The following is a 27,304-nucleotide window of genomic DNA, read 5'->3' as shown; positions in this document are numbered from 1 at the left end:
AGTCTAGGTCTTTTTGACCTCAGTGCGAGAGCTGCAACTCATCAAAGGGCACATTTGACAAAATGTTCTTTCCTAAACTCTGTCAGCAAAGATGCATTCTGGATCTAATAAATAGCCAGTGCAGGAACAGAATCTCCTCTTTTGTTTTGAATTTGATTTATACATGTCTCTTTTCTAAAGTAATTGAGCATCTCGTTTGCCTCCATATACCTGCTGTGCACTGAGCTGCTGGAGCCCATAATTTGCCCACAATTACACTCATGCTTTTTCCTAATTGGCGTATAGACTGTTCCATTCAACAGATGTCTTTCCACAGTTGCTGGTAGGTGACTTATTTAAAATATCTCCTCATTGCACAGAATTTAACATGTTCTAGTTCATTCATCCAGATGAATCCGATCACATTTCCTTCCCCATTATTTCCCATCGCTTCACATTTACTGTTGTAGGCAGGCAAGGGCATCTACTTTGTTATGTCTTTGCCGAAGACATTTGCAACGAAGACCAAACAGATCACTCGTCTAATTCTTTCCCTGTTCAAACATTTCTCTCTCTCTCTCCGACTCCCCTTTGTGGGTCTTGTTCTTTCCACTGGTGTGCCATAAGCATTTACTATCTCCCAGTCCATTGATGGGACTTGCAGTAACCTTTGACAACCTTTTGATCTTAAGAGACTTTTTGAAAAAAATAAATATTCAGCAATCCACCTATGAGTTTCCTGTCTTTCACGCTATAATATGTTCATCAAGTTAGCCAAACCAGATCATCAGAATGCATAGTAGCCATTGTGGAACAAACTGAGAAGCACTATGGGTACAAACTCATGAGTTACTGGTCCAGAAGTAAAACTAAACCTAACCAAACCATTCTGCAAAAAGTACAACAGTCAGTGCATTCCAATTAATCAATTCATATACAACATATGCAAAACTATTTAATATGCCAGGTACTCAGAAAGATTAAATAACTAAATATGAGCAAAATTTTCCATGTGCAAACTAGAAAGTATCTTGCAATTCTGACCTCATAAAACTGGGCCATGGCATTTATTGTGTTCATCTGTGGTTCTAATTTGTTTTCAGATTAAGTACTTTAAGCTTGGGTATTTATCTAAGTGTTACTTCTGTATTCAAGATCTTCTTTTATTTTTTATTTTAGGGATTTTGTAAAAGCTTTTATTCAATTTAAGAAGCCAATTGTGGTTGCTATCAACGGCCCTGCTCTTGGGTTAGGAGCTTCTATTTTACCACTATGTGATATCGTTTGGGCAAGTGAGAAGGCATGGTTTCAGACACCATATGCTACAATCCGACTCACTCCAGCTGGCTGCTCATCATACACATTCCCGCAAATTCTGGGTGTTGCACTGGTAAGGTTTTCCACCTCAAATTGCTGAAGAACCTTTCTTAAATTCATGCTCTTCTTTCTCTCTTTAAAAAGTAAAACTGAAAACAACTGTTTCTCTCAATTGTCATGAATGGAAATGAAATCTGTGGAAAGTTCATCTAATCCCTACCAATTTCTTATCACAAAATGACCTCAAAATTCAATATATTACATATGCTGTACACAAGAAAGTTTGAACACAGGTTGAAAAAGCAAAGATTGACAAGATCATGGTAGAAAAGGGAAGAAATGCATTAGCAGAATAATGTTGCAGAGTACTTCTCTGTGTTGTGTTAGGATTGTGCAGTAACAGAGCAAGGTACTGCTCTCTGCTCTCTAAAGACCATCCATAATAATTCCAGTAAGGTTGCTTAGTTTTTAGCAGTATAACAAAGCAGAATTTGCCCCACAAAGTATTTCATACTAGGTTCCATGACTCTTGGCACAGTATCACTGACAGTTACTCTTGTAAAATCAGCAATACAAATTCATCATGCATGCCAGCACATTTCTCTTAAATGAAACCCATGCTGTGCTCTAGCCACCTGCACAATCCTTAAATAGCTACCGAAACTCCTTTTAAAGTATTTTGCAGTATGGAAAGATACAGGAGACCATTTGTAAATTTAATCTTGAAAATAGCAGGCAAGCATGGAAAATTTTTTAAGGCAATTATAACTCAAGAGCGCAAGTAATCTTTTGGTTTCACAGGCAAACGAAATGTTATTCTGTGGGAGAAAGCTGACAGCACAGGAAGCCTGCAGCAGAGGACTAGTGTCACAAGTATTTTGGCCAACAACATTTAGCCAAGAAGTGATGCTACGAGTGAAAGAAATGGCATCCTGCAGTGCAGTGGTAAGAAATCAAACTCCTTTGTGATTAAATTACATTTCACAGAGGTGAGATGTGCTCCCAAGGCTCATCACATGGTGGGTCCTCAGTTTCCACAACCATACCTGTGAAAGAAGGCTAACAACAGAAAATCTGGATAGGGATCAGTGAGCTCGTGGAGTTTCTCATTTTTCAGGGGCAGGGAGGGTTATTTCCTTTCCCTATCTTTACATTTATTCACCATGAGTGGAACCTCCTTGCCCCAGATTTTGAAAGGGGATTTTAGCATAGGTTTCCTTCGTGAAGGTGGAAGAGTCTGAAACTATACAACTGTACTGGGAAGTCTCTGTAGGGCCACTAAGAAAATCTATTTGCCTTTCACGTTGTCCTGGCCTACTATGTTTCAGCTGACTCTGCCTTCTTTTCTGCACCTGCATAGTTCCTGATTCTGCAAAATGTTCTACACAGTGCGCCAGAAGGGTAGGATAGTGCCAGCTAACCTCTGCTGTGAAGGAGAGGTGAGATCCAGACACAGAGGGATTTGAACACAGGCTGGTCACAGTGTATTATAATTTTCCTTTTGTGTACATAAAAGTTGAAAGAAAATCCTTTCCTATTTTTACTTCCTAAGGTTTTTTCCCTTCAGGCAGATATACTCCTATTCTGCGTACATCCTTGTTTAAAAAAACTGCAGTGAAGAAAGTGATACTGGCCCCAATAAAACTGCACTAACTAAAGTGCAAAGTGTTGCAGTTTCTTGCTATACTTCCTATGCCTGAAACTGTCTTAGCATCCCTCGGTTTCATTTAAAAGATCCGTTGTAAAAGAGAAGGTAGAGACACAGGAGATTTTTAATTAAATGAAGTGTAGATTAGATCTCACAAAAGACATTCAGAATGTAGCCTCTCTGGAAATGTAGCATAAGCTTATTTGATCATGCTGATATAACGTGTATTATACAAGTTGGGAAAAACTCTGGGCCTTACTGTGAATTGTTCCTTCCTTCACTGTTATTGGCGGTCAATGAAATTTTCTCTTGAGACCTGTTAGAAAGACTGGTGGCAACTTGTGGACAAAGATGAGAGTTAAAACTGTCAAAGACTAGATTTACTCTCTGAGATCCTAAATGCAAATCAGGCTGAAGTCACAAAGACAATGAATATGATGAGCTCATCCAAGTTCACTGTGGATACTTGTTCACAAACAGACCAAAAAAAATACACAGGCCCCACGATTTGCAATTAACTCCCTTTACTTGAGTTAAAGAGAAATACTACTTTGGAATAGCAGTGTTGTAACCTAAAACAGATAGGAACTGGGCTTAACATGTAGGTATTGACAAAGCTGAGTGGAGAGTATGCGTCTCCCTTACCATAAACACTGTATTAGTTTACATTAAATCTTCTGCCCTCAAAAAATCAGTAATGTAGGAATTATTAATGGTTTTGTTTGACCAGTTGGGTTCCTTGTGAGATACATACTGGTGTTATATATTTCAAAAAGAATTTTAAAGGATGCAATCTCAATGTGTTTAAAAACGGGTCTGGGAAAAACAAGCTGAACTACAGGAGCAAGCATGGACCTGCTGTTCATGCCTTTAAGAACTTGCAGCAATTACTAAGTGCTTGAGATTGGGCTTTCCGTTGCAAAAACCTTAGGTGATTGGTTATGACTACTTGTATATGCTAAGCAAATCTAACTCCAGAACACAGCCAAAGCATGCTTGTTTTGCTTAACACCCTTCTTTTATAAAATATTTCAATTTTTAAAAAATGGAAGTAAACTTAAAAAGGTATTTGCAGTAAAGGCCCTTGCCTATTAATTTCTGTTTTGATAAGGAAATGATGCATGAGGGAAAATTGTTAAAGATGATGGAAATCCACATTTGGGTTTCCAACCTCTATAACCTTAAAGACTACCTTCCAGAAAACAGGTAGCCAATATATCATGCCTCACACATTTTCATTTCAAGGGATCACATTTTCAACAGGAGGGAGTTCAGCTCCTAGTGCTTCATGGCAGACCTTCAATAAACTAAGGTACTTCAGAATCCCTTATTCCTTTTAAAAACGTTGGCACTAACGCATAAACCTCAGAAGTCCTTAATTCTTAAAGATGCTGACTATCAGCAAGTGGGGTTATGGCTGTAAATCAAATCTAATTTCTGTGCCCAAAGGAATTATTTAGATTGTAAAACAGAGTCAGTAGTGTAAAAATGCTGTTCACGCCATTATCCATAATAATTTTTTCAGAATCAAAATAAAATACTGAGTGATATTCTGGCTTTAGGTGTTGGAAGAGTCCAAATGTCTCGTGCGGAGCTTCCTGAAATCCGGACTTGAAGATGTGAATGAGAAAGAGTGTCAGATGTTAAAACAGCTGTGGAGTTCTTCCAAAGGACTGGATTCATTATTCAGCTACTTGCAAGACAAAATTTACGAAGTCTGATGTCTTGGCCTAACTTAAAGAGAAAATGCTCCACTTGTGAACAGAGTCAAACATTACCTGTGTTTGAAAAGCAGAGGCAATGCATCAATGAGGAATTTGTGACAGTGTATCCTAATACATATGGTTGTGTCGATTTCCTTGTGAGCTACACAGCTGCTTGTAGCTGGTTTGATTTTGTGTAACCGAGAAGTAGGCAGGCTTGTTCAGTGCACATAATCTCTGCAGAGGGCTGCATCTTTCACATTGCTCATCCAGATAAAAGTATACATTCCATGTGCTGAGAAGCACCACTGAGGCCCAATAAGGCACACCATCTGTAATGATTTATTTTGTCTGTCCTTCTTAACTTATTCTTGCTGTTGCAACACATCTGGGCTGACACAGAGGGCTCAATCTAAAAACTGGGTCAGCACAATATTTTGTAGACCCAAACACCATACTTTAGAAATATTTTAATTATTTTTTCTAAGTTCTAACAGTGTAATGGAAAAATCTGATAATTTATATGTATAATATGTAAAGTTAGTTTTACAAAAACTACTAGGATTTTTTTCTTTGTTGAATTTATTTAACTTATTTATTTTGTGTTCATATTCAGCTGTTTATTGATCACAGATCTTATTTTCATACTTCCCTTGACTGAATTAATGGCATCACATGAGAATGCAAACACATTTTTAGCAGCAAGTTGTGTAGAAAAATAAAGAATATATAGAAAACACACAGAATGCTGTGGGCAGTAAAAGAAACAGCCACGTGCATGCTCCTCTATGTGTAAAATTGTACAAAAAAATGTATGAAATAGGTTCATTTGCCAGGGTTAAGGGAAGAAAGTGGATTCTGAAACAGTGAGTCCCCCTTAAGTCTCTCTTCACTTTCTGCCTTCTTGAGGAGCATTGAAGGGCTTGCCAACAAGATGCTTTATTTAAGTTTACTATATTCCTGTTAGCCGGATACCAGTAACAGGGTGAGTGGTGCCGTTATGTGGCATCGTACTGTTTTTCAGGTTTAAACATCCCCTTTTGGTCTGGAGTCTAAAAGCAAATCCTTATGAGCCTTAGTCTAGTTGCCTGATTCCTCAGGTGTGAGATAATTTCTGCTCTGGAGGCCTTTGGGTGTGGGCCAACAATTTATACAAGGTGCTAGGTATTGAATTAAGTGGAGGGAGAGGTTTTGTTTTGCTTCTCCCAGCTCTCCACATCTGGCCACCCCACCATCTGTTACAAGAACTTACGGCTATCCATAAAAGCAGTCCACAATAAACAACAAAAATCCAATCATCTGCTATTTTAGAATGTGATCCTAGTACTTTTCAGTGACACTGACTGACTTCTGAACACTGGATCTCTCTCAGTTCTTTCTTGCTAGTAAGGCAATTAATATGGAAATAACACAACCATGCTCTGTGACTTCACCTGCCATGTTAGTATGCCCAAATTAAAACCTCTTGAAGCAGAAGCTTTGCACATTTGTTTGCTTTGTAATTTGTGCACTTGCTCTCCATCCTTCAGCTCAGTGACTTGCTTATGGTTTAAACCTCTGCAAAGGAGGCTGCTAGGTTTTCTCCCTCCCAGTATTTCCATGAAGAGTTTCAACAAAGCCTTTGTAATGTGAACAAACAGGTGATTATAGTAAACAGTAGCCTTCAACACATTAATATAACTTTTCTTTTTCCACAAATAATTAGAAGTGCTGTTTCTATGGCCTAATTGTACCACTGAATTTTAAGGAAATCATTACCCTAAAGGCAGAAGTTCTCATGGAAATTCTTCATTAAAAAGACAAAATCTGGCTTCTAATTAGCCAGTTTTAAATGTTTTCAAAAAAACTTATCAAAACAAGTAATTCATTTTTAAATGTCTGAAACAGAACTCTTTCAATAACTATTTGAAGTGATAGATGCACCACTTGTTTTATACTAATACTTGCTTATTTCCACAACCTGCCAGCAATGCCACAGAGCGCGTGTGCAAAGACTTGGTTGGATCAAGGCCACAGGACCCCCTTACTACGCCAGTGTGCGCACGGGAGTCACCTGCATGGCAGTCTCATTAAAATGTGAGGGATTACTCAAGTGAAAACCACTCACATGCATACGTGTTTGCACAATCAGGCCTCCAGCATATGACTTCAGAAAAAAAAAGAAAAAGAAAAAAAAAAAGCAATGGAAAGTACCATGATTCCTCAATTTCCTTTATTTCCTTTATTCCCGTCCAGAGAGCCATAATTCCTAGTCATGTGTTAATAAGATATTAGGAAGTTTATTTCAATACTATACTTGTTTTTGTAGATAAATATAGAAAAATTGCTCAGCAATGTGAAGGTATGCTTTCCATATGAGATTTTCAAACAGAGAAGAATCATAAGTTGTTAGACCTTTAAACTGCATCATTTCATCTGAATTTTCAGATATCTGTATCTTAGCATTTTTTATGACAAAGGAATGGTTGAAATACATTTTCTAGAATTATTTTTCCATTAAAGCAAGCGCTAACCATAGTTAACATTTTTAATTATTCATATCTATACAGTTACAGTCTAGTTTTCATGGAATCTATTTTCCCTTCAAAAAAGAGTAATAACAATGTCAAAAGCTTCTTTTCCAGTATTTAAAGATCGGAATCAATTTTCTCTTGTGTTTCTGTCCTTACTAGGTATTCAGATATCTAGATGTACTGTACATATTAGTCTGGGTACCTTTACTAATATTCACAGTATTTAAGATTATAAATGCAATTTGTTGTTAAGTATGTTATTTTATTCTTGTGTAAATTGTTTTGTACAATCTTTAAAAATCTACAGTTTTGCATTTGTAGATATTAAAGGTAAGCAATTTATTTTGTGTTGTCCTGCATGTATATTTTTGCTGTAGATAAGTGTTGCTTAGTTTACTATTTCAGTACATTTCTGTTTAAATGAATAAGCTTACAAACTTTAATACAGTATATATTTTCAGACTATAAACTTTTATATTTCTGTGGTAGGTTAGGGTATGCGTTTTAGGCAATCTTTTTCACTACTACTAACTGTTCTTTTAATCTATAATATAATGGTTTTGTGCCAATAGTTTTTCATTAGAATAAAATGCTCTTTTAATGTTAGGGATAAACAGACAATTTTGGTTGGGGTTTGTTTTATTTTGTTAATTTTTTTTATTATTTTGCCAGCCTTTACAGTTTTAAATGTAATTTATAAATGTATTGCATTTGTGAATAAGCCTTACCATTAGGTACAAGAAATCTTTAAAGCTACATAATTGCTTATGTAGTACTAAGGACTTCCCCAAATAATTGCTGTAAGAAAGTTAGCAAATCAGAGTACAGGGCCTTAAGTTTTTCTTGTGAAAAGGATAATACGGGTTGTTTCTTTTGAACAACATAGGTAGACTTGTCAGCATGGGCTTTGTTATATATAAACTGTGCATTTGTGCCCCCAGCCACAGTAGTTTAATCTCAGGCTTTGTGTGGCTGGGTCTATAAAAGTCAAATCTGGCTAAAGCCAGCGCTCTTTAGGAGACACTAAAGAAGTTTACATAAGAGACTTATAGACAATCTTAATCATAGTACATTTGGGTACTCGGTATCCTAGATGTGTTATCTGTGTCTGCCCAATTAACCGTATGTTTTAAGCCATATTAAATCTCTTTACTGCTACTTTAAATACTACACTGAAAGTCATTCACTAGCTTGCTTACTCACAGACAGGATTTCAATTTTTAGTGAATAAAAATATTATGCCTTCCATAAAAACAAAGGACCAAAGAATTGCATTATTCTAACAAAGCATTAGTTCCTTTGCCAGTGAACTAGTTTGACATTTGTACTGAAGATCAAATAGTCTCTTTCTGCTACAAACACTGCATTCTCATCCACGTCAAGTGTAAGGGGAAAAGATGTATCCACTGACCTATTGGGAAAGGAGTGACGTTCAGCTAGGATGGCACGTCTATTGGTAAGGCTTATTACCAAACCTCTGAGATGAAGCAAAGAACCAAAAATTCACAAATTATGTCAATGTAAATTTATTTTCAGAACTTGCACAAATAATTAATTGTAGAACTTTGCAAATTAGGCCCTTAAGTTATTTTGTCAGAACGCCATGGAACAGACTAAAACAGTTTCTAATATTTGTAATGATGAGTACATATTATAATATTATAAGGGTACAGGCACCCCTATATCACAGTGTTGTAAATATTTTCTGAAACTGGTACAGTACTGAGGGACTTGTATCTTCTGATATATCAAATATTGACTGTCTAGATCAAATTGTACACAATTTATTTGTTGATGGTCCTGTAACTAGTGTATGGACACATTTCTGGGTGCCTTAGAAGTTGTATTTTTCATGTGTGTTAATATGCAGTATTTATACATTGTGAGAAGCTGCTTTGAATAAAAACATTGAAACTTCATTTCAATGCAGTGATTTTCAGTTTTACATAATCAGAATGAATGCGATGATAAGTAGTAGCCACAGACCATTGTATTATATATGATAAAGCTATTCACGGACTCCTGCCTTTTAAAAGAAAGCAGGCATACAGCAGGCTTTTTAAAAGAGAAATTAAACTTAAAAAAAAATTTTTTTTTCCAAATGGCAAAAACCAGGGCACTAAAAGACACTGCAATAAGAACTCTCTGAAGTCATTCATCATGATCCATCTCAATTACCATTTCATGATCAAATCCAAGAAAACTGCCGAGAATTGTCTTATAAATCACTTCTAGGACACCTTCTCCACCATTATCACTTCCACTATTTGATATGTGCACATCACCTAAGGCATATCTGCCCAGAACCAACTACTGCATACAGTATTTCGGCTCCACATGAGGGAATTTGATTTTGAAGTGGTATTTGCCAGGGAGGCCAAGATTCAGCCCAGAACCCCCTTGGTGCAGTGTGAAGCTGGATCACCCTGTGGTCCTCCTACATGGTTATAGACAGCATTCCTTCCATGGGGTCTCTTGTACACAAGGTGATCATTTGGCTGTAGCATCCATGAATGCTGTTTCCAATCATGTATCTCCCATGATTAGAAGAGTAACTGTAAATTACTTCTGCCTGGGGCAGAAAAGGAAGGATATTTTTACAGGGAGCCAGTGTTACCCAAACCACCTATACAACAAGGTCTGAAAAAATGACCTGTACTTGATTCAAAGGACAATTATGTTCTAGCAATTATATTGGTTAGCTTTAAACTGACAGACACTGTTAGTAAAAACTGTGGTCATCTACTTAGACCAGAGGATTGAGCAATTTAGTCTTGCTTCACCATCAACAAATCCAATTATTTATTACGGTGACTCCTGTCAGGAATTAACTTACGTAGCTTGCACTGGACTGTAAGCAATGTACACATGATGAACACAGTATGACACCCTTCTTGTCTAACAGTTTTATTGATAAGTTTTGGTCTTAACATAGATTGCCAGCATGTGAATTTTATTTTAAATAACTCATTTTTAAAGGAAAGCAAAAATTCTTTAAAATTAAAAAATCCACCCAAATATTCTGTCAAGTCAAGGTTTTTTAAAGCAAGATAAATGTTAGTCCTTGTTGCTGTAAATTAATCTACGAACATGGAAGAGGAACCCATTAAGTAGATATAAAGAAGGTCTACAAATTTAAGCAGACAAAAGACTCATCTATGAATTGCATGTATAAAAGAACAGGCAGGTATTAATCCCACTTAAGATATAAACAGTACTCACAGGTCAAACCTTTACATAAACTAAGACATGCCATTTCTCATTTTGAGTTTTGAATAACAGAAACAATATTGCATATGGAAAGAACAAGGAGAGGTTCTGAAACAAACAAACAGCAAACAAAAGCACGTGAGAAAACCAGGACACCATTTTAAAGATTGTGGGAGTTCAAAGCAAATCAAGTCTCAGAAGTCGGACTAGGGGGCAGTTTGGTTGAGGAGGAAAAAGTCAGAGGGTGAAATTCTGGGCCTATTAACTTCAGGAATTCACCTCTCCCTGGTGCCTTATTTTTCATGAAACTCCCTCAGAAGATTATAAAATTTAATAAAACATAACGCATCTGTTCATGACTGATGTCTGACTTACTTATCCTCAAAACCAACCTACAGTCATAGCATGGATAGAGTTTCAAATCACTAAGAAAGCCAGACTAACAGCCCACCCTAGAATTCAAACCATTTGAATTGTGCTAGCACCACTTTGCTTTAATTTATACTCTTTCCTTGGTTTTACAAAATTTGATCATTACAGATGTATAATAAAAATAGAACCATTAAAAACTTTGTTGAATTCCAATTATTAAGTCCATCTGGCTTGACACAATAATTTTCAACTGGAACTGGCAAAAGTACTATGGGAGAAAGAAGGAAATTTTCATTTTGGGAAAAGGAAACAGTTTATCATTTAGTAACTTTAAAAATCCTAAGCTAAACTGTATCACCTTTCCTTTATCACTTCCTGGCACTGGTGTCACTTGAACAAATTCAGTGGATCTAAGTCAAAAGCCACCAACATCAATGGAGATCATCGTACTGACTTCAGTCGCTTCTAGATCAGCCCCAATGGTTGACAGATACCACAGCAAACTCCTTCACCGTAATAGTACAGGGAATATCTTGTCGTGAAAAATAATGTGGCACTGATCAGAAAGACATAATTAGCGCGGAAGGCAGGGTTCCATATCCTTAGTTCAAAATTTAACAGCAGTGTCTAAGAAATTTTGAATAAAATTCAACGTTTTCAATGTTATCACTGACTCTTGTTAGTAGAAAGACATGCTCTGCTGTGTTTTAACCTTCCTCAACTCTTCAGTAACATTTATCAACTTGGATTCTGGATCACTATGTAACATCTGTGAAACTTATTTTCTACATTGGTCATAGACAGAAATATGTTGGTGAACAACTACAAAGAGAAAAGTGAAAACGCTCTTTGCAACCAAGAGTCATGTTTGAAACAGTGGCTGTTGAACTGCCACTGCCTCCTAAGATGTCAGATAAAAAGCTGCATCTAACACGAGAGTTTCTATAACGAAAAATGATGTAAACACTAAGCGGCAATCTTGACTTGTTAGGATTAAGTTAATTACTATCATCTAGAAGTAAGTTATTCACAGTCATCCAGAAATGTGTTTCTGATGTGTCTGTAAATAAGTGCTACAATTTCTACTACTCCAAAAAGATCAGCAATTTCATACTGCTGTCCTTCCAGCCTTCTGGTTAGCGATTACATATGCTGCCTACCAGGCTCTAGGGTATTCACTTTCTACAAGAGGTTCATTAAATGGATAAAGGCATTCACAGAAAACTCTTCCCATGCCTAATTATTCAAGATCTGCATTACCTTAGCCTCTCACTTGTTTATTTTGTATGCAGCAGCAGCGAGTTGTTTGTCAGGGACTCAGACTCCAGCAAACAATTCCCTCCAAGTCCACTTTTTGCCCATTAGGCTCATAATGAGCAACAACTCAAAACTCCTGCCAGCTGAGCTGCCAAGGGATTCCCTGCTGTTTCAAGGGTAAAGGTCAGATGAGCACGGCTTTGCTGATCAGCAGCAGCATGCCCACTGGCTGGAGTGCGGGGTTTGGAGTCAACAATTACTCGACCCTGATCCTCCCTTTATTTCTGAAAGCAAGCCTTAATAATATCAGTGGTCCAGCCCTCTGTGGGTTTTCCTGCCATAATGACCTTTCATCACTTCTTTGCACAGGGCTGTTCCCTGGAATGACATCTGAAGCAATGTAAGTTATTAACTATAAAGCGACCTGCAAGTTTCTTACGCCAGTGACCAGGTCCATCTGAAAAAAGCAACGGACAAGGTGATCATAATACCTGTACCATCCCCAGCACCACGCTGTGCCTAGGTTAATCAGACCAGAAAAACAGGACATTATACTTTTCATGTATTTACATGTAACAGGATAAAACAGATATAGACTTATTTTCCTGGATGCTAATGTGATTCCAGTTGGAAAGAAATATCCCAAAACATACTAGATCTGGTAGGATTCATTTTCCATACACGGCTGTAACTAGTTTGGATACAAAGACACTGTCCATCTCTAAATGATGTTTCTTAAATAAATCCACTTTCTCTAAAAATCTACTGAAAGATTAAACTGAGCTTTAAAGAAGTAGGCTGCAATATAGCTGATTTGAAAGGCTAAAACTTTTCCCAACTGTTTCAAGTATGAGAAAATCCAACAGCACTCCATTTGCGATTCAAGCACTTGGTAAACACACTCAACAACTGTACCATGGCTGTGTGCCAACAAAATGGTGAGTCAGCAGGCAGGGTAGGGAATCAAGTGTCAAGAATGCATTTAACCCTCACTCCAGAGAACACTTTTCTTATGAACAGAATGAAAACACTCCATAAAAAGAAAAAAATCACTGGAATTTTTTCTCTATTAGTACAGGCAACCATCTCAATTTTCCTCCAAGTTACAGAAGCTCTCAAATTTTAAATTAGGACAAATGCTTACGAAAATAGCAATCAGCAAACTGATGAGAAAGAGGTTCATGAACACGTATCAGTCCAGTCCTATAATCCTTACTCTGACAAAAATCCCACTGATAATCCTGGCAAGGCTGAGTGCAGAAGGGTTTCATGAGAGCATTAGAATCGATAATACTAAGTACTTGCACAGGTACAAAAAGGAGTACATTTTCCTAATGAAAATACAGTTCAAATGATCTGTCATATTCCCAAAGGAGTATATGTGCATGCTACTTTGCTTCACAGTGTTCTTGTGGAGTGTTTGATGAAATCATGAGATTTCCTAAATCATTTTTAAATTAATCCCTCTTAAGAAATTCCCCACTGAAGCATCACTTTGCGTGATCGCCCTAGATATTCTATTCAGGATAGCAAAAAAGGATAAAAAGATTGAGGATTAAAAAAATTTAAAAAGATTTGACAGAGGACCCAATCTTCCACCTGAAAATTTGAACACTCATTTACAAGGTTGTTAAACACTGCCAAACCAGAATGGCAGCATTTTATACCTACTTTCTTACTCACTCTTCACAGGTGTAAATAACCACATTGGACACCTGCGGAGGAGGGGAAAGGGGAAGAAAAGAAAAAAGACTCCAGTTATTACCTTCACAGTGTTAGTTAAGGGTAATTATAGACCAGCTGTGAACTTACAGCTTACCCCTATTAACAGACAGATACAGCTTCCAGTTAAAGGCTGAGAACAGCTAGCTCTGCCATACCTCACGCTGCTCAATCCTACAAACGCCTACACAAATGAGGTAATTTTTTTGACACATCTTGCCCCACTGAACTCCACGGCCTGAGCCATCTTCTACAGGAACTCAACTCATAGCCAGAAATGTCCATTTAATGTTATTATTTGTCCTGTCCTGGATTAAGCCTGGGCTGTGAAACTACAGAGATAAGAATTAGTTTGTACAGACATCTAATGTATGACCAGGGTGGAAATATTTATAGTTTCCCTGCACAGATCTATGAAAGAATTTTTCTCCCATCTAACAGCCCTCGTAAAGCCTAAGTCCAAAGTTTAGACAAAACCATCACCTACGGCATTAAGAGACAAGCCCTGCCAAACCCCACTGGAGTGGTTGAAAAGACTTTTACTCCAACCTTCAGCCCTGTCCTTCTGCCAGATGTTACCAACTGTAGCAGAGGCTGCAGATTAGACAGCTGGCATCTGCACCAAAGAAGATAAATTTGAGCTGACTATGAGCTCAAATGGTTGACAAAAATCTAGGACACTTGAAAGATGGCAACCTCCCACAGAGGAACACAGCAGCAAGAAGGAGGTTATCTCTTCAAACACCGCATTCCCCTCCACCATGATCTTACAGACTGGAAATACAGAAGTATGACCGAAGAATAACTGTGATGAGAAACCAGTGCCACTCACTGTGAATGATTCTGTCATGGCTCGCACTTGGCTTACACAAGTGTGAGAACAGAATCAAGTCCTGCAGAACTTCAGTTTTGAAAGCAAATTCCCCATGTATGCTGCTAAATTCCGCCAGCTGAAATTCATAAAGAAAGAGGAATGTAAAAGATTGTCAGCTTGCAGTATTAAGCTTGCAGTTTATGGAAGGAAATCATGACACATCTTTCCTGTATGCAGAAAGCTCTAAGTAATCTTCCATCATTATCCCAGCACTAATTCCCAGAAATCCTGCAGAGCTCCAGAACTCTCTAGAGCACTATTTCATATAGCCAGTACTCCTCCATCAAAAACCGTCTAAAAAAAAAATTCCAGTTACAAACAGAAAATTATTTGCCCGTTCTTGCACTCCCATACCCAAACGCCTTTTTGGTCTTCGGTGTGTACACACCTGGGAAATGCTAACATCTACAGGTTATACCAGTTTACACCGCCTGCAACATATTGAACAAAGCAGGAGAGTAAGAGACCAAATAAAATGACACATGCAGTGGCACCACAAGACTAACACAGTTGTTGATTTAGCAGCAGAAAAATCTGAGCACTTTACAACTCGGTGGCTCGTTGGATGAAGACTCTTCACCCAGATAAGAATGTGAATTATTGTTGAGAATTTTATTTATATAGTCTCTGCAATTTTTATGCAGAAAGCATAAGCAGAGACTGTTTTAAATAATTTCAGATACTCAGCACTAAATAAGTGACTCACTTTCAAGAAACAACCAAGAAAAAACATTCCACAGAATGTCATATATTCCTTCAAATGGCAAGTTACATGTCATCAAAATGGATGCTTGAGTGGAAATAAGTCTCAGTATGGGGACTGTTTTCAGCAATAGTTGTTAATTAAGTAGTAAAGTACTAATAAAATGTTTAATCAGGTTGCATTTAAATAGCACTGTAATGATATGTAATTACTAAAAAAGAGTGCAAAAAACATTCTGCAATAGACTGCATTCAGTTTTCATGCGCTGTGCAAATCCATTTAAAAACAGAAAGGATTCCAATGTCCACTGTACAGTGGCCAGCACAGGCAAGCTATGCTCTAAGTCACAGAGGAGGGGCTTTTATTTCAAAGCACACTTTAAGTTTCTCTAACAGGAGCCACAGAAGTTAAAAGAAAAAAAATTTAAAAAAAAAAAATTGAAATATCCAAAGCACTGAAAAAGACCACCACAAGCACAAAGACATGCCACCATAAATGGACTGAAATTACATCATAAATGAAAAAAAAAATCATATTCTTAACACATACAGGAACAAATAAACACACAGTAGCAGTGAGGCCAGCACGTCTTCTGCACAGTCATAATGAAAAACCGCCACGAAACCAAGGAAGAGCCTGTCAGGAAGCACACAATACACGCTGAACACACCATGGGTGACACAGCAGAAACCTGTCCCCAACAGCACATAGCAAAGGGTCAGGCATTCAATTCAAAAGTCAACTTGGTGGAAGAGGCACCAAAATGTTTTGCTGCAGCTAGGTATGGTTAGATAGGTATAATTCTGTGTGTGTAAGCAAAAAGTGCAGTAGGCAAAAGAAACTCAGCACAGCCAGGATGATTTTCAACCAAAAGAAAATGCAAATATTTAAACATGAAAAATATGTCAATGAAGATAAAGGCTCAGGGGAAAAAAGCATAAGGATGAAGTTGAAATGCAGTCCCACAAAACTGCCATCATAGCAGAAATTAAATAAAATGTACTGGAGAGAAAAATGTTTATAACCTACATATAATTTTGATTATTATCTTTAGAAGATAACAACGAATAACATCAAGTACAGAGAAATTTTGATATTCTAACAGCTCTTCTTACTGATGACAGTATGTCCTGGTTTCGGCTGGGACAGTTAACTGTCTTCTTAGTAGCTGGTACAGTGCTGTGTTTTGGATTTAGTGTGAGAATAATGTTGATAACACTCTGATGTTTTAGTTGTTGCTAAGTAGCGCTTATCCTAAGTTAAGGACTTTTCAGTTTCCCATGCTCTGCCAGCAAGCAGGTGTGCAAGAAGCTGGGAGGGAGCACAGCCAGGGCAGCTGACCTGAACTAGCCAAAGGGGTATTCCATACCATAGAATGTCATGCCCAGTATATAAACTGGGGGGAGTTGGCCGGGATGCGCAGATCACGGCTCTGGCATTGGTCAGCGGGTGGTGAGCAATTGCATTGTGCCTCACCGGGTTTTTTTTCCTTCCCCCCCCTTTTTTTTTTTGTTATATTCTTTTTCATTACTATTAGTAGTATTAGTATTATTATATTTCATTATTATTATTGTTAGTATTATATTTTACTTTAGTTATTAAACTGTTCTTATCTCAACCCACAAGTTCTGCCTTCTTTCCCAATTCTCCTCCCCATCCCACTGGGAGCAGGGGGAGGGGGATGGGGAGCGAGGGAGCGGCTGTGTGGCGCTTGGCTTCTGACTGGCATTAAACCACGACACAGTAGTTCTCTACTTCTAGTATAAATGCAGTAAGTAGCTGACAGTCTAACATGTCCCAAAGTTGCTCGCAGAATCTTTATATTCTTTATAAATCTTTATATTCCTCAGTAATAGCCATTGGTGTCTTTTAGACTAATTAATGAGAGGCTGCTGTGAACATGAGCCCCAGTTCCAGAAAAGGTACTGTTTGTTCTTAAATCAAATCTAAGTAACATTCATATAATTACTATGATGACAAATAGTTTATAAATATACATAATAATTTTGAAAACTTAATTTCATTTTTACTCTATGTTAAACTAAAGCTTGGCAGGCCCTTCCAACCTAAATTATTTTATGATTTCCAAACTAACATTGTACATCTCTGCACCATTAAACCCCTCAGATTTCCTGAGGCCACAGTTCCACTTGTTTTTAAGATGACCTGTGGAATGACTGTACTACACATCATGGCAGCAACGGGGCTCCTTCCAAGTCAAAGAAAACAGGGCATCTCCTCATGTGATTTTTTCAAAATTTGCATCAATGGAAATTACATACCAAATTTACATAGCTGCTTTTGAGAACCTGTCTTTTCTGTCTTCACTGGCAAGCTTTCAGTGTTTAGGCAAAGTTTTTGTTCACTTAGAATTGTGCCAATAGTCCCTTTAAAAATACAAAAGTGCCTGCTTTTGTGAGCACTGGCTGACTCCAGTATGTCCACTGAGGTAGCATTTTGAGCATGTGCTCAGTAACGTAGCTTTCAGACAGTCATATTCTTAACACGTGTAAATGCCATATGTTTGTGTGTTGGGTTTGTGTGGCGGGGGTTTGAAAACATTCTTTCTTGAAAATAAGTCTTCATATCACCTTACAAAACAGAGGTGGGCTGAGATACTGGATTTGCAGAGGCTTGGATTATTTTTGCCTGTGTATTACTTGCATATGATCTACAAAAACACTAAATCACAGCTTTGGTTTTTTAATTAAAACAGCTGACCACAGGTTATACACATAAAAATAATTATCTTTTTAAAACAGGAGGAAGGTCTTGTTCATTTGACAAGAACGGTACCTTTTTTAGAGATTCAAATCTTACCACTAGAAAAATAGGTCATCTTCAACCGATACAAAAAGAATTATAACCAACCAAGAACAAAAAGCCAAACCCACATGCTTGGGGTGAGGTTCTCGCCCTCTAAGTCAATTAATGCTCTAAAATGTTCTCATTTCTATTCTGCAAGACCTCCCAATTTTCACTGTGTAAAACCTGTGCTTTGAACATTAAGGAAGATGACATTTATATTATGGGAGTATGATTTGCAGCGGGTTAATGTTCTACTTTGTGAACAGATTACCAAGAAAGAACCTTCCCTTGTCATAAAAGCCACTTTTTTTCTTTGGATTCAGAAAGCTGATTTCACCATGTAACTGAGTCATCAAGGAGACCACTGAGCAGCAGCAGCAGCAGCCGAGAAATAAAGATTAGATTGCATCTGCTGCTGCTCAATTCTGCACCTTGCTTTTCCTCAAACCCATTTGTACTTAGTCACCACACTCTATTCAGGACTCCCCTTGTACAATATGCACAGCAGCTTGTTTTCCAGATGTTGTGCTCATTCACAAAGCAACACTGCTGAAGCAGAACAGGAACCTCATTCCCACCCTCCCAGACAAGTGCCCTGACCAGTAAGTCCCAGCAATATGCTTGCTCTTTCTCACTGGCCTACCGAACATTTAGCTGCTCTTTGCAAAGTAGAACAGTTTCAACGGGACGCACTGAGAAAGCCCTCCTTCACTTCTAAGTATCCTGTTCATCATTTGGGATATACTTTTGGATGTTGCAGGAGAAAGACTCAAATCCATGAAGTAGATGAGCGCATGTCGTGGTTTAAGCCCAGCCGGCAGCAAAGCACCACGCAGCCGCTCGCTCACTCCTCCCCACAGCGGGATGGGGAGGAGAAAATGCAACAAAAAGCTCGTGGGTCGAGACAGGGACAGGGAGGGATCACTCACCAATTATGGTCACAGGGAAAACAGACTCGATTTGGGGGAAAAATAAACCAATTTAATTTGTTAACAATGAAATCAGAGTAGGATGATGAGAAATAGAACCATATCTTAAAAACAGACCTTCCCCCCACCCCTCCCTTCTTCCCGGGCTCAGCTTTGCTCCCGATTCCTCTACCCTCTGCCCCCCCCAGCGGCGCAGGGGCCGGGGACGGGGGTTGCGGTCAGTTCATCCCACATTGTTTCTGCCGATGCTTCCACAGGGGGAAGACTCCTCACACTCTTCCCCTGCTCCAGCATGGGGTCCCTCTCACAGGGGTCAGCCCTCCATGAGTTTCTCCAACGCAAGTCCTTTCCACACACTGCAGTCCTCTGCAAACTGCTCCAGTGTGGGCTCTCCCACAGAGTCATGGCCTTCTCCGGGCCCGGCCACCTGCTCCAGCGTGGGGCCCTCCACGGGCTGCAGGGGAATCTCTGCTCCGGCACACCTCCTCCCGCTCCTTCTTCACTGACCTCGGTGTCTGCATGGTTGTTTCTCTCACATCCCACTCCTCTCCTCACTGTAGCTCCTCTTCTTCTCCTATCTTCTTCCTCTCCTCCTCTTTTTTTACTGTAGTTCTTCTTCCTCTTCGTCCTCCCCCATCTTACTCTCTCCCTCAAGAGTCTTTTTCCCCTCCTTAACTATGCTATCCCAGAGGTGCTACCACCATCGCTGACTGGCTTGGCCTTGGCCAGAGGCAGGTCTGAGTTTGGAGCCGGGGAAGCTTCTAGCAGCTTCTCACAGGAACCACTCCTGTAGCCCCTCCCCCGCTACACAAACCCAACACAGGGCATGACAGCTACACCTCCCACATTCCATATTCTGGAAAAAAGCTATGCTACTGGATGGAAGTAGATAGTATCTCTTCATTGGCCTTCTTACATTTTTCTTGAGTTTTCCAGTTTGGTTATGGATCCTCTGCTCTAACCCGTTTAGATACCTTGGCACCTAACTTGCTGTGGATCACATAAACCTTAAGATTCAGGCGTTGCAATGCTGGCCAATATAAGCTCTAAATTAACTATGTGTACATTTACTCCACAGACTCAGTTCTTCAAGTTTTACAGAAGGAAGCTTTGATTTAAGAGATTCTTGCAAGATAGGCCCCTAGAATCCAGAAGTTCATTTTCTGCAGAATTGTATGTTATATATTTAGGAGAATTATGTCTTCCTTTACTTCATGTGGTACTATATATCCACTGCTTAGCTACAAAGCAGGATGTTACACGTCATGCAGCAGTGTAAGTTAAATTCAAGGAACCTTCCCAGACTGATTGTCGCTGTTTAACCCCAGTCAGCAGCCAAGTACCACGCAGCCGCTCCCTCACTCCCCCCAGCCTCCGCTCCCAGTGGGATGGGGAGGAGAATTGGGAAAGAAGGTAGAACTCGTGGGTTGAGAAAAGAACAGTTCAATAACTAAAGTAAAATACAATACTAACAATAATAATAATGAAATATAATAATAATAATAATAATGAAAAGGAATATAACAAAAAAGAGGGGAAAAAAAAGGAAAAAAAAAAAAACCAGTGATGCACAATGCAATTGCTTACCACCCGCTGACCAATGCCAGAGCAGCGATCCACGCATCCCAGCCAACTCCCCCCAGTTTATATACTGGGCATGACGTTCTATGGTATGGAATATCCCTTTGGCTAGTTTGGGTCAGCTGCCCTGGCTGTGCTCCCTCCCAGCTTCTTGCACACCTGCTTGCTGGCAGAGCATGGGAAACTGAAAAGTCCTTAACTTAGGATAAGCGCTAAAACATCAGCATGTTATCAACATCATTCTCACACTAAATCCAAAACACAGCACTGTACCAGCTACTAAGAAGACAGTTAACTGTCCCAGCCGAAACCAGGACACTGATTAGTAAATAACACTAAGTCATATAATTAAAACAAAACCAAAACAGTAGGAGCATTATGATACTGCATTGTCACCACAAACTGACAAAAGGATCGTGATAATATGTATACACACAGTCAGAGATTAGACACAGTGCTCATACATATAATATAGCCAAGCACAAAGGAAAACTTCTCTCACTTAAGAATTCATAAAGCTGAACACAGAATGGGCAAGTTCACTGGTTCCAATGTGGCAGCAAGGTGATCAGTAACACCCAAATCCTTTTGCCTTCTCTTTTTCTTTCCCAGTCTTTGATGTTGCTATTACAATAGAGATGAGATCCCAAACTCAGATTTGGCTCAGTTGCCAAGACGCTGTGGTAACACAGACAAAGACATAGCTCCTGTCCCAGAAGGAGGAAAATTCGCCATCAGAAATGCAGAGTTATAAATACAGATACATGGAAATTTAATATTGACATTGCCATACTAAAATCAATGAGAGATTTTTCACCAACTTGAATGGAAATAGGATCAAGCTCAGAGATGGGAGATATGCCAGTTTTGCTCATCAGACTCTACCTAGCCTTTGCACAGTCTCATTTATTACAATCGTCACATTAGAGGGAGGTCTTCAGGATCAATACGAAGCAGAGACACAGTAAGTTTGTATGAGATTTAAAAATGGGTTTTGAGAGACGATGAGACAAAAGACAAGTAGGAAGAAGCACAGGTTAGCAGCTGATACAAATCGTTACAACTCTGAGAGAACTGTGAAACAACATCATGAACACAGGGCTAAGAAACTAACAGGGTAAGCACAAAAAATGACAAAGTTAAAAATGGGGCTTTACTACAAGAAAAGAGGGTGGCGGAGTGCATTTTTTTTATAAAGGTAATTAGGGGAAATAAAATGTTTCTCTCAAAATCGAGACTTGGAATTACTCAATGCATCTATGGATTTGTTGTCAGCCCACATAGTGAAAGGTATTAGGTAAGAGAGCTTTTAGTGATTTGAAGGGAAGTAGGAACTAGCTTAAACATGAGGGACAGAGTAATACACTGATTAATTTACATAGTATTTCGAAGTCCGTAAATAACAATTGTTAGAATAACCACAGAAATGTAAGGATACTGAGAATTGAGTGTTCTCAGAGTGCACAATGACATTAACAAGCAAACGAGGAGTTAGTGAGTATCACATGATTGATTTTTTACTTCATTATGAACAACATTTGATTCAAAAAATATAAAGATACTTCCACTGTGACCAATAGCAAGACAAATGAATTAGGGACTGCAAGCCAAAGAGTCTATTTTATCTCAAGAGAAGGGTTGCTTACTCATCTCTAGTCAACAGCCCTTTTTAAAAATACTGGAAGTAATTTTAAAACCCCAAGAAATGATGGAATTTAAATGATTTGTGAGGGTGGAAGACTGAGAGGTTTTTGTACTTGACCAGTCATTTACCAGAAAAATATCAGATACACTATTGCGTTGTTTAATCATATTTACGAGAAATTTATTTTTTCCCCAAATTAAAGTCCAGCCAATACAGCTAAACTCAGACACATCACAGCAGATTTGCTCTCCCTTCTTTGCAATATAAGTTTGTTGCAATCTACTATTTACTTTTCTCATGGTCATATGTACATTTCTAAATGAATCAGTACATTCAAATCATTGAAATGAATCAGTTCGTACTTCAAATGAAGTTCAATGAATTCAAATGAATCAACCAGCTTATAGAGAGAAAACAAGCAAGAAGGTTAAGGTGGTAGGTTTAGCTATACAAAATCCAGGTTCAATTCTCTGCTCCAGCAAAACATGCAGTATGACTGTCATGGTTTAACCCCAGCCAGCAACTAAGCACCATGCAGCTGCTCACCCCTCCCCGCTCCCAGTGGGATGGGGAGGAGGATCGGGGAAAAAAAAGTAAAACTCATGGGCTGAGATAAGAACGGTTTAATAACTAAAGTAAAATAAAATATAATACTAACTGATAATAATAAAAAATATAATAATAATAATAATTGTAATGAAAAGGAATATAACAAAAACAAACAAAAAAAAGAGAAATAAAACCCAAAAAAAGACAAGTGATGTACAATGCAATTGCTCACCACCCACTGACCGATGCCCCAGCAGCAATCCGCCCCTCACAGCCAACTCCCCCCAGTTTATATACTGGGCATGACATTCTATGGTATGGAATATCCCTTTGGCTAGTTCGGGTCAGCTGCCCTGGCTGTGCTCCCTCCCAGCTTCTTGCACACCTGCTTGCTGGCAGAGCATGGGAAACTGAAAATCCTTGACTTAGGATAAGCGCTACTTAGCAACAACTAAAACATCAGCGTGTTATCAACATTATTCTCACACTAAATCCAAAACACAGCACTGTACCCGCTACTAAGAAGAAAATTAACTCTATCCCAGCCGAAACCACGACAATGACATATGAAGTGCTTTTGGTCTCAATCTGCAAAGTATTTAGGTAGTTTTCACTGAAATCCCCTAAACCAGATTGTATCAATGAAGCACCTCACTCCACCATCAATTTCCCCTTCCATCCAAATTATCACGCTAAAATCCAAAACTGGGCTCAAATGATCAAGTCAAAAGAGAGACAATAAAAACAAGCTTTTTGTAAAAGCTCAGATACCAGAGGAAAATGGAGACATATTTTTGTTCTATATATGCGCACCAGTCTACACTTGTGTTAAGTGTCTTTTCCTGAGATACTAAGGTTCCTCTGAAAAATAAACATCACACAGACTAACCAATCATCCACACATGAGATAACTGTGGAGCTGGAAATCTGAGTTTAAGTAAATGCAAAATAAAGTGACTAAGAAATTAGTCACTGAACAAGTATATTTGTAAATAAATTATACATATTGCATGAATGGTGTCAACAAATCTCTCTTTGGAAAGGACATAACTCTATATGGACTGAGACCATTGATAAAACATGGGCTAATTTCCACAGGTCAGGACCTTGGACCTCCTACTGAGAACCTAGACATCTTAACTTGCACTGGACCAGACCCTCAGCAGATATCAGTCATGTAATCTCTACAGGAAATCTACTAAGGATATACAGAAAGAAAAATTAGAAAGAAGTCCCAACAGTCCTTTACTGTAAAGTCAGATACTATTTGTGGATGGTGGGTGAACCTCAGCATTTAGCTCCAATATAAGGCAGATAGCTGCAAGGGAGTACATATTTCCATCTGGGCACAACTCCAATTTTATATTACTAAACTGGCTCTTTTTTTGTAAACAGAATCAATATCCTGTTTCAAAGTGATTCTCAGAAGAGCAGGAAATTAGAAAATATTAGTATTAAATTAATCAAACTTCTGTTCATGAAATATTGTTAATGTTAATGGATAAATTTCTTTTTGTTTTTTCAATGTATATACGCAGGTACATCGAAAACGTTACCCTAAACATATGAGCTATGTGCTCATTTGAGATATACAAAAGCTACGTATTTTCTTCTTATTAATGGTGATTCCATGAGCACTAAATGAGTGCAATTTCTACTTTCAGGGATTATGAATTTAAAATATGATTTTTTTTTTTAGGTTGAATCATACAGAATAAGTTTCTTTTTGCTTTTTAGTATTTCTCAACAATATTGGATGTGCCTTGAAAAGTAAGGATTAAAAAAAAAAAGGCATACGGGGAAGCAGAGATTTCCTAAAAGATTTTATTTTATTATTGGCATGCCAAGTCCCCATTTCACTGTCCTTGTCAGGGAACTTCAGAGATTCAAATGACATGAGTTACATCATTGAAGGCATTCTGGACCTTGGCTTGCATTTTTACACAGCTAAGGAATTTCTAAGCTCTCTACAGTTTTTCTTTTGCAGAAGGGTAAAAACAGTTCCTAGTTTAGAAGAAATGTATCCAAGACAGAGAGAGGCCTCCCTGGGGAAAGAGAAACGAAAGCAGGGACAAGGAGGGAGGCCGCAAGAGTGAAAGGGGGTGAAGTTTTGGGGAACAAAATGTCCAAAGAGATCAGTACTGTGGTTTGGCTTGTGACCCTGATGAATATTAAAAACACTCAGAAATTATTATATGGTCTGAATGTAGATAAGAAGCTTGGACAGAAGAGAGGAAAAGAAAGATTTTGCAGTCTTTCTCAAAATCTAAAATCATACAAAATCATCTTCTAAGATGAGAAAAAAATCTGCTGAAAAGAAATGAGTATATAAAACAGGCTTACTGTGCAAGTCTAAATTTAACTATAGCATTCATTACCAAACACACTTTAAAATACATCACACCCGGGGAAGGTTACTTTTAGAAGAAATTACTTTCTCCATCTAGACTGTCATTCTAAACCTCAAAACTTTGCTTCCTTTCTGCATCAAACTATTTTGACTTTTGAACTGAAGAGCTTCAGGTTTTTTGGTATGACCTATGAGGGAAGTTACACTTGAGAAGAATACACCTGAAAATATCAACTGCATAGACCAAACACTGAATATCTTGAGAATTACTTGCAAGACTGAAGTGCCATTTTATTTACTGAGCCTTTTCCCTTTTGTGTTTGCACATTCACTAACAGTAACTTTTTATGAGGTCTACTGGAATCCCAGTGTGAGAGTTCACAGTGATGCCTTTGAAGCAATAAGCAAACATTTTTAACTGTGAGTGTGCTAGATTAGCTGTGAACTTCACATCTACTGCCCTGCAGCTGAGATCCCTGCTAACGGTCCCTAACCGTGGATTCCACAAGCTGATGAGTGGAAGAGCGATATGACTGTTCATTCAATTACTCATTCATCCCAACATACACTTGGTCTTTTATTACAACATACATAATTCACATGGGGGAAAGAAAGTAAAGCCATTAACAGCCTTCAACTTTTCTACCCTTCCAATAACCTATTTCAACAACTTCAAATCATCCCTCTTCTCTCTGTTACCTTTAAAAGGTTCAGGTGTTCATACCATCAAAACTGCATATATGTCTTCAAAACTGGGCACGTGAATCTCTGAGTTTTAGTTTGCAGCTCCCAGCTTATATGCACAAGCAGAAACATCCACAAATTAAAACATAAGGACTACAGACGCTCAACTGTACTTGCACATTTTGCAAGTGCACAAGTAAAGGCAATTTGTTCCAGAAAAGTGAAACACAAACTACAGACTGTCTGTTGAATATACTGCAAACGAAACCACAGATCATGGACAAGGTTCTCTTCTATTGTGCTCTACCTTTCATAAGTGTTTTAAAATAAACACTAAATAGTTCTTGCTTAATGTTCCTTAAATATACCTTTGGGATGTTCTGTGGACAACTGCAGAAAGTCACTAGTGCCACAATATACTCAATATATTTGAAATATTAAGTTCCATTAAAATATCATTATTTTCTATTGTTACATCTGTCAGCAATAATTGCCAAAGGACATTTGTATAGAAAAATTCTCTCCTCTGTGTCACTGAGTGAGGCTTCAATACAGCTCTTCCATCAATGCTATACAGTGGCCACAGATACGCTGTATTTTTTTTTTACAGTCACAACTTACAGTAAAACCTCTGAATGGGTAAAGAACTTGCTGTTAAATAATAAAACGATAGGATGCCTGGTTATTCTTATGCACTGAAGAAAGTAGAGGGATATAAGTATAGTCAAAACTTAAACTAAACTGTCTTATTTTACACACTTATGCAGAGTCAACATGGTAGCATGTTTTATGTATGAGACTATGTACAATGACATATAACCACACAGACTTGGCAGTGAAGACTGGATTTTTCACATCTTGAAACAGCAATCAAACTTGTCTTCCACACTCTAAGGTAAGAGCACCTTTGTTTAAGCAGTTAAACGTTCCTGTTCCAGGGCCAGCCGCTAGAATGAGGTATCTCACAGAGCAAGCCTGTCTATTAAAGAGGTTTTATCACAAAAAGTAGTAGTTACTGTGTACTACTACACTAGTAGTTACAGTGTAGTAACTACACAAAAAGTAACATGGTTACTCTGATTCCATTTAGGAATGGTACTCAGCCTGATTATTTGCTTTATGCTTTAAGTCAACAAATCATTACACATGAAGCCTAACAAAGCCTCTCTCACAAAAACATGCTTGGGTATTGCATGGCAGCAGCTCAGTAAGCTATAGCTATGCTACAGAAATCCTCCTGACCTTGCAGCCCCACCAAGGTAAAGCCTAGCACAGCAACTCTGCTTTCAGTTGATAATGTCTTTGCCAGACTTTAAACATTCATGCCAGTACTCTGTCTCGATGGAGAATGGCAGATAAACAGGGAAGAGAATGAAAACACATTTGGCAGGATAAGACTTTGCAGGGGAAAGGGAAAGGAAAGAACTTGGGAGGTGCTATGCAAGGTGCCAGCAGAACTA

General features: G+C 38.3%; 1 protein-coding gene across 1 annotated transcript in view; it reads left to right on the top strand.

Moving 5' to 3' along the window:
• Window positions 1-5,171, top strand: part of CDYL2 (chromodomain Y like 2) — a 58,068-nt gene extending 52,897 nt beyond the window's left edge. The window contains exons 5-7 of the mRNA XM_050904001.1: window positions 1,159-1,369; window positions 2,098-2,241; window positions 4,507-5,171. Coding sequence (XP_050759958.1) covers window positions 1,159-1,369; window positions 2,098-2,241; window positions 4,507-4,665 — 514 coding nt within the window. The 3' untranslated portion in view covers window positions 4,666-5,171. The remainder of the gene's footprint in view (window positions 1-1,158; window positions 1,370-2,097; window positions 2,242-4,506) is intronic.
• The last annotated feature ends 22,133 nt before the right edge of the window (window positions 5,172-27,304 follow it).

The sequence above is a fragment of the Gymnogyps californianus genome, chromosome 12 (genome assembly GCF_018139145.2).
Source record: "Gymnogyps californianus isolate 813 chromosome 12, ASM1813914v2, whole genome shotgun sequence".
Lineage (NCBI taxonomy): Eukaryota > Metazoa > Chordata > Aves > Accipitriformes > Cathartidae > Gymnogyps > Gymnogyps californianus.
This window is presented reverse-complemented; position numbering and strand designations above follow the sequence as displayed.